Below are 18,081 nucleotides of genomic sequence, written 5' to 3' on the forward strand. Positions count from 1 at the left end.
ACTAACAACCCCTTGACTATGTTTATTGTGTTGGACTTGATGAGACTATTTCCAGTGCACTTATGTATTGCTGTTCTTGTGTTGCTATAATTGCTTCTATTGTTTACCTCACTTATAAGTCGCTTTGGACAAAAGCGTCTGCTAAATGACTAAATGTAATGTAATGTAAATGTAATGTGTGTCTGGGGGTGTTTCCATAGGCGGATCTAGAAAATTATTTTTGGGGTGGCAAGGGGTGGCATGAGAACTAGGAGGGGTGGCAATGAAGTAAGCATCCTTGCATGGTTGTCGTGGATACAAGAAATTATATACTGTATATACTATATTCGGTGTATACACTGGACCTCAAATTTTTATAACATAAAAAAATGCAACAACAAATGTTCCTATAAGTACCCAAGCAGCTACCTTTAGCATCTCTACTGTAGCACCCTTTGTCTTAATACTAAGTTAATACATACAGCTTACCATTATCTAAAAACACGGACTGTTTGCCTAGTTTATATTAATGCAAAACATATTTGAAAAGCACACATCTCTTTCTCTCATAATCCTCTTCTTTAATCCTTTCACTCACTTCATGATGGATTGTTTCTGTTTTTTCAGTTCTTTTAGCTCTTCACCATCCATTTCTATGTTTCTTTCTTTCATGACTTCATCTACTCCTCTCCCTTCCACAACATATTTTCTGTTTTATTGTACCTTCCACTCCCATAGTATTTGATTTTTCTATTCTTTTTGGTTAAAAAAATGGATATCAGCCTTTCTTTTCATAGTATCCTGGAAAATGCAACATTAAGTTCTTTCAAGCTTTCTAAACATACACAACACTGAATAGTTTTGTCTCCTTAATGAAGACAAATAAAAACATTAGACTATATCATAACGAGTGATTTCATATGCATGTATGGAATATTTTGATTGCTGCAGCTAACAGGACATGACGGGCTAGAAAGAACTGCTTAAAAGATATTTACTGCTTACACAAACCTGCAGTTCAGTTATAACTACCAAGCAACTACCGTTACCTCAGGCAATATTAAACAATCACAGTTTAATTTTTGTATTTATCCTGAAGCAACATTTATCGTAAAAATATGATCGTATTCAGTACTCTGATTTGCTGATGTGATGCTCAACTTAATCACTTTAAGACACTAAAGAGTATTTGTTTTGGCAGCATGTGATGATGTGAGGTACTTTATTAGATCAGAATTACTCACTACAGACGTGAAGAGACTCTTTCTTCATGGGCATAAGTTGCACGTTCATAAACATTCTTGCCTTTCACCGCAACGATGGAAAAGTAACGTTTGTGCTTTTTATACTTTGTGCTTGCGTCCGCTACCTTTATTTTGAGATCGTTGTACTTGTCATCGCTCTGTTGTTGCGGGTTTGTGCGACTCGGATAAGGGATGGACTGCAGCGCGAGAACCGAGCTGCATGTGAGTGCCTTGGATGGGGCGATGCATCCTTTCACGGCAGTTTCCAAAAGTCTCTAACCACGCCAGAAAAGATCGCTAGATTTGTCCGTGTCGCTTTTTTAATATAGTCGCTAAAGGGGTCTAAAAAGTTTCTTAATCTAGCGACAAAGTCACCAAGTTGGCAAGAGTGCGCAGACTTTTTTTATACTGTAAACGACTTTCTGCTGGGACTGACTGTTCATGCTTGTGTATGAACTCTGCTGCCTCTGGTTGGCTAACGATGGAAATTAAGCCAATCATCATCAGCTATGTGGTTGTCCCACCCCCTCTAAGACACACACACCAATCATCGTCAGATATGTGTCTCCCATCCCTAAACACACGCAGAGAAAAACTCCATTGCCTTTCTGGTTAAAAGAGCCTACTTGGGTATATATTAGATATATTAGGATACCAGCGCTGGGGTGGCAATGCTTTTATTTAGGGTGGCAACTGCCACCCCGGTAGATCCGCCCCTGGGTGTTTCTGTATCTGTAATGTAATATCTGCTATACCTACAAATCACATTATTGTTAAAGCACTGCAAAACAACTTTTCTTTGGAGCAATTAATTCAATTCAATTTTATTTATATACCGCTTTTCACAATTGGTAATTGTTTCAAAGCAGCTTTACATTAATAAAAGCAGGAAAAAAAAGAAAAATCGACAGACAACAATAAGTATAAATAATAAGAATAAGTAGCAAAATACAGCGGCTATGAATAAACTTTACAATCGAGCGTATTAAAGGAATAGTCTACCCTTTTGCCATATTAAACTATGTTATTACCTCAACCTAGACTAATTAATACATACCTATCTTTTTTCAATGCGTGCACTGTAAAGCGCGTTGTGAATTTGTTAGCATTTAGCCTAGCCCCATTCATTCCTATGGTACCAAAAAAAGTTTTATTTTGTGGCACCATACTTACTGGTATTACTCCTCATGTAACAGTAACAGGAAGTGTTTGGTGGCTTCCCTGTTTGGTACCATAGGAATGAATGGGTCTAGGCTAAATGCTAACTAGGGATGGGCATTCGATTACATTTTTTTAGTCGATTGTCGGGAGAATTAACGATCGACTATCGATTAATCATTAATTTTTTATAATAAATAATAATTATTTAACTTATAATTCAAAAATGTTGAATACAAAAATACAGCTTGTTTTCCTCCATGAGACCTTTATTACAAGATCAACTTGTGGCAAACAGTTAAACTACATTTAGTTAGACAAACGGACCATATTATGCGCTTGAATATGCGGCGCTCTAAAGCAGCTGCGAGCCACATTCTTAAACAGAGACCTCATTTGTTCAAAAAAATCATGACCTCTTCATGATTATTTTTTTGAAATCAAAACGGAAGGTCACAGATAACGGAGTATGGTGTCAAATATTGCACCCTGGTGGTAAAATGTTGAATTGCTGCCACACAGTGAAATTCATTTAATTGCTTCAAGACACACGCTACGCTAGGCAACGCAACCTGCATTAGATAAAAAAAGTATTCGATTAATCAATAACAAATTAACGTCATCGACTAAATTCTTAACGATCAATTATCGATTGTCGATTAATCATGCCCATCCCTAATGCTAACACATTCACGACGCGCTGTACAGTGCACGCATTGATAAAAGATAGATTTGTATTGATTTGTCTAAGTTGAGGTAATAACATGGTTTAATATGGGAAAAGGGTAGACTATTCCTTTAATAATATAACGTATAGAAAAGGGAAAGTTAAACTCCAATTCTACCACTTCTATCCCCGGCTTTGTGCCATCTCAAACAAAATGCGTGTAAAGTTAGAAGGGTGAAATCACCTATGTCAAAACTGTCCCGTGAGAATGCCGCGAAATCAGCTGTGTGTGTTCACCATGGAAACAGTAACTTTACTGTGCAGCAACAAGGTTATTTTTTGTTAGGTAAAACATAACAAGAATACCGTAATGGATGTTACTGTACTCATGCTTTGTTTCTCTAGGGCTTTTTGCAGTTACTGTATATAACTACCATTTTTCTCCAAAACGACACACATTTGAGTTAAGATGTTTTGTCACATAACAAAGGATGCCTTGAATGTCATGAAAATGATAATAACTCATTTTTGACCAAAAATGCAATTGGTGCCTTTTTGTTTTGTAGGGCAGAATAGGCCCCTGCAGCGCACCCTAAGCAGGGCTCCAGACTGCCACCAAATGGTGGCATTTTGCAACCAAAATTTGAGAGTGTGCCACTAAATTTTGCATCCAGTCGCACATGTGCGACCAGTAAATTCACTTTTTTTGTGATGTGACACTGAATTTAAAACAGCACATTGTGCTTTCTGCAACTATCATCAAAGTATTTATTAGTAATACAGTGCATTACTTAGTAGAAATGAGAACATTTGGTTAGCATGTTGATTTACGGTATTATGTGCCCCTAAATTTTCTGGTTGCGCCCCTAAAATTTTCAGTTGGGGGCCACTGTGCTCCTATTGAAAAAAGTTAGTCTGGAGCCCTGCTAAGCTTTTGTCCTTAATTGCATTTTTTTCCTTACATTACTTTTACTTTTATACTTTAAGTAGTTTTGAAACCAGTACTTTTACACTTTTACTTGAGTAAAAAGCCTTCTACAGATGTCTTTTTAAACCCTAGTATATATACTTCAACTTCAGTAATGAATGTGAATACTTTGACACCACTGAATATAACCTTAGAGAGTGACAGGGACTTTTAATAATTAAAGGAATATATGGATGACGTCAATTTGTTATTAATAATACAGCTTTTGTATTAACAACTACAGTTGTAATAAGTCTAGTTTGGATTGGAATTGCAAAATTGGATTTATTTTGTTGTTCTTTCCACCTCTGCTTGCCACTAATTTTGAAAACTTTTCATATTCCTTTGCATGACTAACTTTCAAATATCTGACAAGATTGGAAAATGTTTAGTGTGCTTTTTGTTATACAATATAAATGTCATTGACATTTATCTAGCTTAACACATCTAGCTTAACAGCGAGTCTCGTGAGTTTTGCTTCATCTGATCATCTCTACTGATTGGTCTTTATAGAGACTACCAGTCAAACTTCTCTAAATGTTTATCGGCTGATAATGATAAGCACTCGATCAATCGGAACACTCTTACAATTACTGTCTGTCTAACACAGTATAGGGTTGTAATTAGGGCTGGGATAAACGATTATTTTTTAAACGATTAATCTAGCGATTCTTTTTTCGATGCATCTATTAATCTAACGATTCATTTTATCAGTCCGATTCGACTTCGATTCGATTATCGATTATCTCCCCATTAATTAACTAATAGCAATTTATACATGTTGATTTACATATCTGAATGTAGGGATGCGTCGATACCGATACCAGTATCTGGTATCGGCCTCGATAACACATTTTTTAAAGTACTCTTTAAAAGTCATCCGATACCGGGGACCGATACCACGGTCGAGAAATGTCTTTGTTTGTGCGGCGTGTAAGGGGTTAATCACAGGCGCCGAGTGCCCGCCCCCGGGCCCCGCCTGCAGCTCAGAGTGAGGAGAAGGTGAGGCGAGACGAGACAATGTCAGCCGTGTGGAACTATTTCAAAGTGAATGAAGACGACAAAACAAAGGCGGACTGCAAATTATGCTCAGAGAAATTGTCCAGAGGAGGCTCAAAAGGTAGCGCACTTAACACAAGTAATTTAATCAAGCACCTAAAATCCCAACACGACAACGAGTACAAAGAGTTTACCCACGCCTCTAAACCAACACAACCCACGCTGCAGCAAACTCTTGCAAGACGTGAGAAAATGTCCAGAGACAATCCACGTGCTGTTAAAATAACACAGGCAATTATCGAGTACATTGCATTGAGTGACCAGCCACTCTCGGAGGTAGAAAATGTGGGATTCCTGCGTCTCCTCCATGTTCTGGAGCCCAGATATGATGTCTCAAGCCGCAGCTTCATGACTGACACGGAGCTGCCTAAACTACAAGACTCCGTGAAGAAACATATCCACAGCCTACTGCAAGCTTCGTCTGCGTTTAGTTTCACCACGGATATTTGAACAAGCAGTGTTAGCCCTGTGTCGCTAATTAGCCTAACCTCCCAGTGGATAGACGAGAGTTTCACACCGCAACGAGCCATATTACATGCGAAACAATTCCGCGGCTCGCACACCAGCCAGGCTATAGCGCATGTGTTTGAGGAAATGCTCCAGACATGGGGTATACCTAAAACATCAGTACATGTTGTGCTTCGTGACAACGCCAAAAACATGATTAAAGCCATGAATGACGCAGGGCTCCCAAGTCTGCCGTGTGTCGCGCACACGCTCCAACTGGCTGTTCACGAGGGCTTATTAGCACAGAGGAGCATAGCTGATGCTATAGCAGTGGGGCGGAAAATAGTTGGGCATTTTAAACATTCCGCCTTAGCCTACTCCCGCCTCGAGGACATTCAGGGACAGCTCAACCAGCCAACAAAGAGACTGCAGCAGGACGTACAGACGCGCTGGAACAGCACGTATTACATGCTCCAGTCCCTCATTGAGCAATAGCGAGTGCTGGGGGTGTATGTGTCCGAGCATGAACTCCCTGACTTTCTCAATGCTAACCAATGGGCTCTTATGGAGAAGACTGTTGCCATCCTCGCCCCCTTTGAGGAACTAACTAAAAAAGGGAGCAGCTACGACGCACTAGCCTCTGATGTCATCCCAGCTGTGACTGTGCTAGTGAGACTTCTAAACAGAGAAACAGACGAGGATCACGGCGTCAAGACAATGAAAGCAACCTTACTGGCAGCTGTCAAGAAGCGCTTCAGTGACATCAAGACCAACCCACTGTACTTCATCTCCACCATACTTGACCCAAGGTAAAGTCTGTGTGCTATTCAATGATAAACTACAGTACTAAATGTAAGATTAATTTCCATCTGAAATATTATATTATATTTTTGTAACTAAAATACACAAATACAAATATATGCAATATATATAATATGAAATATATTTCCCTTATTACTGCCAGAAAGCCAAATGGCTGGCATTTATGACAGTGGTTTAGGGGAAACTAAAATCTGTCCTATTTTTCCACATATTAATACATTCATGAATTTTGTTCAGGTATAAAGATCGCTGCTTCTCCCACAATGCTCCGGAGGCCAAGCTGGACCTGAAGCAGGAGCTGCAGATGATGTCCAGAGCTGAGGCAGAGGGGAGTCAGGCAGAAGCTGCAGAACCTCCTGCTAAACTGTTCCTCAGGGCCCAGGCCAGCACTAGCAGCAGTCTGGACACTCTATTTGAAGAAATCGCTAAGGAGCAGCCCCAGGCAGCACAGCCGCTGGCGGCAGGTGCTTCCATTGAGCTCGACACATACCTCGGAGAGGCCCCAAGCCCTCGTGAAGACAGTCCTCTAAAGTACTGGGGTGTCAACAAAATCCGGTTCTCCACTTTGGCTAAAATGGCCCATAAATACCTCTCAGCCCCCTGTAGCAGTGTGGAAAGTGAAAGGCTTTTTAGCTCAGTGTCACACATTATAGATGAAAAAAGAAACAGGCTGACTGCTGATAATGCAGAAAAGCTATTTTTCTTAAAAAAAAAACCTGCCACTCACTTTTTCTAAATAGGCTCCATTAAGTAAGAACCCACGCAGACACGATTGCAGCACTGTTGCTACCGAGCCGCGAGCTCGCGCTCCTCATGCGGCAGGGTGCATGCTTGTTAACATGGGCGCTGAAAAAACATGCGCCGCTTACGCACTGCTCACACTTGCTGTGAAGATGATTTTAAGCCAGATTTAAGCCCGATTTGCAAGTCGTTCAACGGCGCCGTCTTTTTGGGTCTGATGAATCGACGCGCATATTTTGCTACGTCGACGTCGTCGATTATGTCGACGCGTTGTCCCAGCCCTAGTTGTAATACATAAAATATCAGTGGCCCTTAAGAAACAGGTCCCTTGCAAAACATTACTCATATTTTGGGGTCCTTGGAATATTTTGAGATCCCTGCAAAGTCTTTTTAACCTTATCAGGGTTTCCCGCAGCACTTTGCAGTTCGGGCGGCCCGTCTTTGCTGGGAAACCCTACCGGCTTAACTAGGTCGTCCAAGATAAATAAATAAATGCATTTGCTGCACAAAAGGCCGTCAAGTGCCGCGGGCATGCCCGCCACACGGCCGAAATGAGAGATTTACGTGCTCCGTCAGTGTCTGGAGAATAGCCAGTTGTTAAAACGTGTGTCTGCGAGAACTGTAAGTGGCAGGGCTTGACATTAATACCCGCCAACCTGCCAAATGCGGGAAATTTCAGCTCTGGCGGGTAAGACAGCCAAGCCCACTAGCCACTTTGGCAGGTTGAATATAATTTTTATTGTAGTTTCTTAAAAGTTTTGCGAAATTATAAACAATGCACAATGCTACACTAGAAGGAACCTACAACTACAACCTGCACCCAGCGCAACGTACTGAGACCGTTTGTTGAGACGCGGACGCGATCAGCGGAGGCTCGCGATGCGGACCAAAAGTGCCACAATTTTACCAGAGAGAGCTGGTGGATTTGCAAATGCACGGAACGCAGTCTGAGCGCATACACGTACACTTTGGGAAAGATAAAACAATTGCATGGAAGTGATTGAAGAGATTTAAAGTGCATGCACACTCTCTGGGCAAGAGCGGAGAGAAATTCATAACGCATAACTGAATGCACACATCCCAGTTTTGTCCGAAATCAAAGGAAACCCACCAGTGGAGAGGTTTGCGCATCATTTTAATGAAGGCTACTTTGTGCAACAATAATGCCCTCTCGACATTTGCCATTAAAAGTCTTAAATAACTTTTATAACCACGATCAAGCCTATACAATTTACTGCTGTTGTTAATAAATATTTTAAGTGTTTGCCTAGGGTTTTTGTGTTTATCTTTTCAGCTAACCTTCTACACCCGCTCCACTTTTAATATATTCATTAGAAGTTAATCTATTGATGCCTTACTAGAATGTTTTTCATGCACCTAAATATATGATATGATCTATACTGATATACCTGTATATACCAGCTAATAAATGTTGTCTTAATTTGGGTGGTCAGTCTGCATTTCAAAGTCATTCTGTATCTAATCTAGCTAAATCAAGTAAATTTGCTCGAATTAAAGTCATTTTAAGATACAAAAGTCAAGTTTAATCACATAAAATGTATTTTACCAGCAACAAAATTGTGACAAGTGAAAATGCTGAGTGGCTAGTAACTTTGAAAACAACTAGCCACTTTGGCTGCTGAGCAAAAAAGTTAATGTCAAGCCCTGGTAAGTGGACTTATGTTTTGGGTTTATTTAAGCCTGTTATTTTATTAGTCTATAGTTCTTGCAAATTTAAAGTAAGTTATACCACGGTCTGTTTAAATACTCAATTCTGATTGGCTGGAAGGTATGCATTAAAACCGTTTAATACACGGCTCTCTGGAATGCTTGATTTTGATTGGTCAGTTGAGACATTTGCAGGTTCGTTCTTTTCAAATAATAACCGCTCCAAAGTAATAACGCATAGCCGGTACTACTTGTACGATTTAAATCGCTCCGCGCCAATAAAGATTACTGTTTGGCGCCATCTTGTGACAAACACTTGACAACCACAACATTTTGACATTAATTTTAACATGTACGGAAAAAACAAAACATTTAAACAGTGGATAGAAGAACGAACAACGACAAGACACAGAGAGCTTACTGAGACTGAACTTGACAAAATAGAGCATGACAGCTACGAAGCCAACACACAAAAAAATACAGAATGGGCATTAAAACTTCTCAAAGACTGGCTACAAGAGAAAAAATGGAGACAGACAAGTATGAAGCAGAGGATCTTAATAAGGTATTACGATCATTTTATGCATCTGTGCAAAGTTTCGCGGAAGGATAAAAATGTTAAATTAAAACAAATATGCCAATAAAATGTTTCAAATTCATATTCATGTCCAGTTTTTTTTTCTTATGTGGCAAGTAGCCGTGTAATAAGCAGGATAATGTAGAGTCAGCCAGTAGTTATCGGGAAATAAGCGCCTTTAGTGTGATACAAGACCCTCTGCATTACTTAATGCATGGCTAGCTGTGGATTATCCCTTACTTGGCTGGTGATTTTGTTGTTTGAGATACCTGCTAGCTAGGTTGCACGTGCCTGTTGATTCGATATAATTTTTGAGCGCTCTTGCTCACGTTATTTATGTGCAATATTTATACAGTCATTACACTCCTTTATCATGACCTTACACCCTGCCCCTTTGATTACCACGCCCCTTGGCCCCGCCCAACCCTACCACCCTTACTAACAAATTTTCTGCAGGAAACCCTGCTTACCTTAGATCCTTGAAGACTGGACTAGTTAAAGGTTGAGTTTATTAACTGTCTCTGTTTGTGTCTGCAGGTGTGAGTAACCCAGAATCAGATCAACTAAAGTCAGTATTAGTAAAGGATGGAGATTCTGTTACTCTACTGGCTGATGTTCCTGATATCAAGAAATATGATGAGATACTGTGGAGATTTCAAGGGATTCGTATAGCTGAATTCAATAAATCAGCCAGTGAAATATCAGAAGATAAGAAATTTAAAGACAAACTGCAGCCGGATGTTCAGACCGGATCTCTTCAAATCAAGAACATCAGGACGGATCTCTCTGGACTTTATGAAGTAGAGATCAGCAGCACCAGCAGCAGTTATACCATACATCAGTCATTCACAGTTACTGTCAGTGGTGAGTAACACAAATCTTTCAATATAATACAGATCTTATTCAGATTATCATTCTATAAACAATTCTAATATAAACTTAGTTTAATTAGTAATGTAATGTATTATATGCTGAATAAAATTTTAAATTCTAAGAAAAATGGGTGCATCCGGAATGTTATACTATAATGGTATGTACTGAATTTGAGTATTTTTATTTTATTTTCATATTGCAGGCATTATGTCTGTGATAATTAATGCGAAATAGCCCCGATTGTCAATGAACTACGGCTCTGTGTAGTAAATGCCACTCTATCTGAAAGCAGCTGATGGCGATTTACTACTCAAGGAACCGGCTTTACTGATGAGATGCACATGACAATCTCATGCGATTTATCATGCACCCCTAACTTTAAGTGAATTCTGATTAGTTCTTTTAAAATTAACTATATGTTAAAAAACACCCATAGTTTAGTCATGAGGGGAAACCCACTTTGTGTCAAATAAAATGATTTTCATTACACTTTTAATATGGTAAATATAAAGGAATTTTATTATTTTTCATTAAAATTCTCAATTGATTAATCATTAACACCATAAATTTCATGAAACCTCCAGATATCATATCCATGTAATAGATGTAATAATGTACAGTACGATATCATTCACAAGTTTAGATCAAATTAAATGTCTTATATTGTTACTCTATGCTCATATACAAGATTTGATAATCTATTTTTGCTTGTTTCTTACTAAATAGTTTGTTGGATTGTGTCTGTGAATAGTAGATGAATCGCAGTACAGTGTGTCTCTGTCCAGTTGTTTTCAGTTCATTAAACATTGTTCTGTGTTTAGTATGCTGATTGCTGACCAGTGTTTTTATGATGTTGCTGGAGATATAAATCTGAAGAGCTGTAAATGAAGTGTATTAGATATCAATGATCTCAGTTAGATGATAAAAATATAATGAAAATGACTGACAGTGTTATAATTGTTTAATCTCTGTGTTTAATACAGGTGAAGTGAAGCCAGTGTCGGTGTGGAAGGGTGATCCTGTCACAATAAACACTGATGTTCCTGACATTAAAACCTATTATCAGATACTGTTGATATTTGGGTGTGATGACAGGATTGCTGAAGCAAATAAACAGAACGAACAGTTCACTCTAGAGAAGCGATTCAGAGAAAGAATGAAGCTGAATGACCAGACCGGAGATTTCACCATCAAAGATATCAGAAATGAAGATGCTGGAGATTATGAACTGAAGATGAGTAGCAGTAGACGAACCATTCAGAGGAGATTCAGAGTTAATGTCAGTGGTGAGTAACTTTTGTCTTTCAGTATAATCAAGAATTTACATCAGATCTCATTTATATTAGAGCAATATTAACATTTCTACATTAAACACTTTTACACTGATATAACATGTTAAACATACACAGGGTTTTCACACGTTCTAGAAAACCTGGAAAATTGATATTTTTGGTCCTGAAAAACACTTGGAAAATGTGAGAAAGAATAAAATGTCCTGGAACATCTTGTTGTTGTCCTGGATTTTTTAAATAAATTCTTATTCATTGAACAAAAAAAAAACATACAATTTACAGCTGGCCCAAAACAATGAGTGTTAGTAGAATAAAGTTCCCGGCAGTGACGAGTTTTGAATTACACCGTTTAGTCTCATTGTGACGTAGTGACGCTGTCTTAGTAGTTGTATGAGCTATATAGCTGTAAAATGGAGAAAACGATAGGATGTTTATTGGATGTTTACTGGTAAGCAGGTACTTTGTTAACATTATTTTTTGCACAGAAATAATTTTGCTATGGTACAAGCTTGGGATCGAAACAGTAAAGGACATAACACATGCCAACACTGGCTCACAAAAGGGTAAAAAGTCGATATGTGAAAACTCTTATTTCATTTTAGAAATGTTGTAGGTTCTTTCATCTTAATGACAAATTGCCCAGCAATCCTTCAATGTACAAAAAGCTGAAGGAGACTTTGTCGAATGCACTTTTATAGCTTCCTGATTCCTTCTGAAACAGACACACACCAATTGTATAGCTTATTTACTCGTCTTTTTATCAACTTTCTCCGGCACAGAAAGGGAGAGAAACAGACAAGTGAGATGGAGTAAGTTGAGAAAAAGACGAGTGAGATGGAGAAGTTAATAAAAATACAGAAAATGGAAAAGTCAAGCTTTTTCTCACTTGATTTTATTTTTCTGAAGTTAAACGCTTTATTTAAATATTCACAAATTTCACATTTTATGTATTTTCGCTTAAAGGCATAGTTCAATGTCAGTTCTCACGCGGCCGTCCAATCACAGTGGAGGAGGGGCGGGACAAGTATCACAGCAACCAACCGGCTCACAGCTGATGTATCAGAGCTACTAAAGCGCTTAGCTTAGGAAAACTGACACTCAGCTGAAAAACAGCTGGAATTCGGCGTTTTCCAGGCGTTTTCAGCCGCATTTAAAAGTTTTGGTGTGCACAACCCCTTAGTGTCTTTTTGTAAAATAATAAAAGTAGTAATGAAAATAATATATAACATTTATTTTATTTGAGAACAGTTTTACCAGTTTTTCACATAATAATAGTAAGAAACACAAATTAGATCAGTTTTACAGGAACACTGTGTGTACTGTATGTGTATTTTTATACTTGGCAGACACTTTTATCCAAAGTGACTAAGAGTAACATCAAGTCAAAAAGTATCGAGGAAAAGTCAAAAAGTACACTGTCAAAAATACAGGTACAAAGCTGTCACTGGGGCAGTACCCTTTAAAAAAGGTCCTAATATGTACCATTTAGGTACAAATATGGATCTTTGAACTGCCAATATGTACCTTTGAAGTACTAATATGTACTTTTTAGGTACAAAAGGTGTACCTTTTTGAAAGGGTACTGTCCCCTTGACAACTTTTGTACTTATTTCTGAGTGTTGGTCCAAAGGTTTAAAAAGAAATTAGCATATTTTTCAGAAATGTCAAAGTAGCTCTGGAATCAGTTTGCCCCAAACATAATAGGAGGGAGGGTTAGTTGTCCGGACCTTTGGCTTCAATACAATTTCTGTAACTGGACCTCTTCAAATTTAGTTTAATACCCCTGCCCTACAGTGTAGGTCCTATGGGGAACCAGTAATGACCCTTATAGTGACGCACACCTCTGCGCTCTGATTGGTTTGCTAGAACTCCTCCCGTTAGGTCATAAAAATCTGCTTCGCATTTCCTCATACTCATTTTTGCTTGCAATGTAAAAAATTAAGATGGACCAAGTTGAGGAGCTATATTTAACAACTCAAGCTGCAACAAAGGTGCTGTCTATCTCTATCATTGCTGATGCTTCTCCAACAACAAGCTGCTTCTTCTTTGGCTTTTGCCTTGATACTAGGGATGCCAATTTATGCAATTTCCCATATTCAATGATTGTTTATATTAAAGATCAATCAATCAAACGAAACATAATGTATAATGTATACACAGTGTATACTCTGCCTCACATGGGCACTCTGCAACAGTCTTATATAAGTCCATATGTCCATCACGTCAAAATTGTTATTTTTCTAGTTGTTCACCTCGCTTTCCAAGTCGTTGATGCACAGTTGTTGTAATTATATCCAAGAAGCACACGTAGGACACTTTTCCCTTCGTCACCTCAGCTTAGACCTGCAGTGTACTTTCAGCAAAGATGCTTATATTATGAAGATATAAATGGAATGGTAATGCATTACTCGTGAGACAAAACAATGGCACTGATATTTAAAGATATGTCAGTGCAAATTGTTTTCAGTGAAGATAGCTTAAAAGTGATTTTAGTCTGGGACTAAAATGTAAAATACAAATGTATAATTTCAAGTAATTTTGAAAATGTGTTTAAGATCATGTTAATAAGTAAGTATGATACAGATATGTATGGATGAAACTCCAGTTATCAATAAACACTGATTTATAAAGTGGATCACCTACATGTTGAAATAACATGACCCATTAAATACTACTCACTTTATTTCAAATATGAACTCATTCATAACACATTTTTACAATAGTATCTGTAACTGAAACTCTGATTTGTGAAACTAAAGGTACAGAATAACTGCTATATCAAGCAGCTTAACATAATACACATACTAAGTGCAACTTTAATTTGTAACTTAATGAAAACCTTGGCTTTAAAGTTGCCATTGAATTTTATTTTATGGAAAAGCTCCTAAACATTTATAAAATAATGTTTCACAGAAAAAAATCATATGGGTTTCAAATGACCAAGGAAAGAAATATATATATATATATATATATATATTTTTGTGAACTATTTCTTGAATACTTATGGCATTTAACCTTTTCTGTCTTAGAAAACTAAAGTATTTTTATAATTTGTGAACTAGGGGTGGGAGATAAACTTGTAGATATGATAAACCTGTAGAGATTTTGGACTATCGTCTCTATTGGGGTTACGTGCCCACGTCACGTTGCTGTGTACACGTATTAAAGCACCGTGAGCTCGTTTTTTATCTTCGTTTTATGCTTGTGTATGTTTTTTTGTGGGAATTATGTAAATTTTATGGCATTAAGTATTTTAATAACATAAAAACCATATTAAAAGATTATAAACTCTACCGTGATATCATTATCATGATATAAAATGAATCTTATTGTGATGTAAGATTTTGAATGTCTCTGTGATTCTTTGCAACTTTATCACATGACTTTAACACATCTGCTGAACATAACAATGTTTCAGTCATTACTCTTGATGTTAGAGGTTTTTCATGATTAACTTAAATACAACTGAGATTGACATTTGTTCTGTTTTTAATCAGCTCTGCTGTTGGTTGTCTGATGTTTGTTTATGATCAGATGAACAGATTGAGTTACAGTAATGTGTGTTTGTATCATTACAGGAGGTCTGTCTCCAGGTGTTAAAACTGGAATATATATTTTAATATCTGTTATCATCCTCCTGCTTATTGCTGCTGCTGCTGCTGGTGTTGTGATTTATTATTGCCCAAAAGGTAAGAATCATCTACATCTAATACAGCAGAAGGAATATAAAGATCTTTATTCTGCTAAAACAGGGATTGAATTTGAAAGGTGTAAACATGTTAGTTTATATTTAGGTTAGGGCCCGCATTGGTCTGAGATGCTTAAACCTGTAGCCTTGGCCTTGTCTGCCAACTTATCAGACTTTTTATCCTCCACGTTACACCTCCTCTACTACTGTTGCTGCCATTAAAACAGTTTCAGTTTTGTTTTGGATTGGCAAAAAGTAGTTATATTTCTTATTATTTCTTTATTAGGTTAATTTTAAAAGTTGTTTAATTTTTTTATGTTTTAACATGACATGAAAATTGCCCAGAAGCCCAGCCTGACGGGAATAAAAAAGTCTATTATGCTAAAATCATAATATTGTATCATTAAAGGTGCAATTTGTAAGATATTTGCAGTAAAATGTCCAAAAACCACTAGGCCAGTGTTATATATTTTGTCCAGCTGATTACTATCAATATCTGTAATGTTTTCAACTACTTGTTAATCGTGAGAAAATTTCCATTAAAAACATTGACACGGGGCAGTGCAGTCTCCTGTCAATGACGTTAATATCCATGTGACCCTTTGTCACCGCCTTTACTGACGTAAAAACCACATGACAACAGTGGTTGAGTTCAAAAAAATAAAATGGCGGCCAAGGAAGCGACTGGAGCACAAATTTAGTGTAAATAAATGTATATTTTCACTTTTTACACATTTTAATTGCATTTCTAGTGACAAATAAATATTGTCGTTTTCAAATATGTGATTAGTTATCACAAAGGCGCTCTCTGTTTATATTACAAACATGCTGCCTTTGAAGTGCATCGGAAAGCCTATTGGGCTACGCGCTTGCTTATGGATTTATGGATTACTCTTTTTTATTTGTTTCATTTGCTGTGTTAAATAGTTTAATCCTTCAGATTTATATTTCAGTGAAAAAAAGAAATTCATTTATGAGAATATGAGCTGATGTTTATAATCAGTAAATAAGACACTTAATAGAAGAAAATCACCTGAATTGATTTCATTTCTGTCTTTCTGTTTCTGTCTGCTGCTGTTACAGATGAAAGACTGAAAGTGGATGAGGGGAAATCTGTTGATCTGAAGACTGAAGTTACTGACATACAGAGAGTTGATCTGATAGAGTGGAGATTTTACCCTGGAGAACCCACGGATCAAATTTGGCCAATGTTCATTGATGCTATGAAAAGGGTTATTGGGTTTTCCAGGCTTAATGAAACTCTCGTAGCTGAAATCAATCCTGCCAACAATATCTTCAAGAAATATGATGGTGATGATGATGATCTATTCAGAGATAAACTGGAGCTGAATCATCAGACTGGAGATCTCACCATCAGTGACATCAGACATAAACACTCTGGAGTTTATATACTGAAGATCATCAGAGGAGGAAAAACCACAGAGAAGAGATTCATTGTGTCTGTCAGAGGTGAGTAACTAAAATGTTTCAGTGTAATAATGATTTTATTATCATCTGTACTCTGTTGACAGTATACTGTAGATGTAAGAGGGATTTATGACTATTAACTTACAGTGGAGATTTTCACACTCTGACTTCTGTTTAAACCTGATTTTAACTGCAGATAAACCAACTTTATACACTTGTCATATTGAAAGGGTTAACTGAGACAACACATCTGTAAATCATTTCAGATATTTGCTTAGTTTATTAAAGGGATAGTTCACTTTAAAATGAAAATTCTGTTATCATTTACTCATCCTCATGTTGTTGTAAACCTGTATGAATTTCTTTTTTCTGATTAACACGAAAGAAGATATTTTAAGAAATGATGGTAAACACACAGCAGATAGTGACCATAGACTTCCATATTAGGAATAAAAAAATATGATGGAAATTAATGGGTACCGTCAACTGTGTGCTCATTTATCAAAATATTTTCTTCATCATTTATCACAATACTTCCATAATATTTCTGTCCTACTATGGAAGTCAATGGTCACTTACTGCTGTGTGTTTACCCTCATTTCTTAAAATATCTTCTTTTGTGTTCATCAGAAAAAAATTCATACAGGTTTATAACAACATGAGGATGAGTAAATGATGACAGAATTTTCATTTTAAAGTGAACTATCTCTTTAACAACATTGATTTAAACAAACATGACAACTTCATCACTGATATCTTATATAAACAATTAAACTTACTGACTAAATATTTAGTGAATACCATCAATATTGAACAACTAATATTTTATTAAAGAGCACCTATTTTAAGATTCACTTTTTTAACTCTTTCCCCACCAGTGTTTTTAAAAAAAGTTGCCAGCCAGCGCCACCATTTTTCATGATTTTCACAAATGAATTTAATGCCTTCAAGAAAATGTTCTTCTTTAAATTGACACTTTCTAGTTTTTCAACCTTCATGATATATTTTCAAGACCCTTGTGATGGTGCATGGACTTAAAATAGGTTGAATGACATGCCACCATAGCCTGACGGGGTCTCTTACGCTTTTACTCGTACTTTTAAACTTGGGGTTTCAGGTAGTAACCCGAGCACAAAACAAAAAGACTACAAAAATCTGCTTTACGGCATACGTCACTTCCTCCACTTCCTCAAATTCGGACGTGAGAGCGCAACTATTTATTTTCCTGATGTTTTTGTCATGGACAAAACAGCAACTAAGAAAAAGAAACCCAAGGTTTTTTGGAGGAGACCAGAAAGAGAAAACGGGAGAGTGACAACATAAAAAGAACACTGAAAAAAGTGTTTCATTGGATCAAAGTAAAAATTTTGCGTCAACTTGTTACAACTAATTACTTTACTTTTTATCAACCTAAAATTTTTACTTTGAACAAAATGAACTATCCATTACTTAGCCAAAGCAAAAAGTATCT

The 18,081-nt window shown here is 37.1% G+C and overlaps 1 protein-coding gene across 1 annotated transcript in view; it reads left to right on the forward strand.

The window, feature by feature from the left end:
* Positions 1 to 18,081, forward strand: part of LOC135721241 (uncharacterized) — a 101,231-nt gene that overhangs the window by 22,280 nt on the left and 60,870 nt on the right. The window contains exons 3-6 of the mRNA XM_065243432.2: positions 9,867 to 10,193; positions 11,186 to 11,488; positions 15,073 to 15,183; positions 16,266 to 16,652. Coding sequence (XP_065099504.1) covers positions 9,867 to 10,193; positions 11,186 to 11,488; positions 15,073 to 15,183; positions 16,266 to 16,652 — 1,128 coding nt within the window. The remainder of the gene's footprint in view (positions 1 to 9,866; positions 10,194 to 11,185; positions 11,489 to 15,072; positions 15,184 to 16,265; positions 16,653 to 18,081) is intronic.

This window comes from Paramisgurnus dabryanus, chromosome 24 (genome assembly GCF_030506205.2).
Source record: "Paramisgurnus dabryanus chromosome 24, PD_genome_1.1, whole genome shotgun sequence".
Lineage (NCBI taxonomy): Eukaryota > Metazoa > Chordata > Actinopteri > Cypriniformes > Cobitidae > Paramisgurnus > Paramisgurnus dabryanus.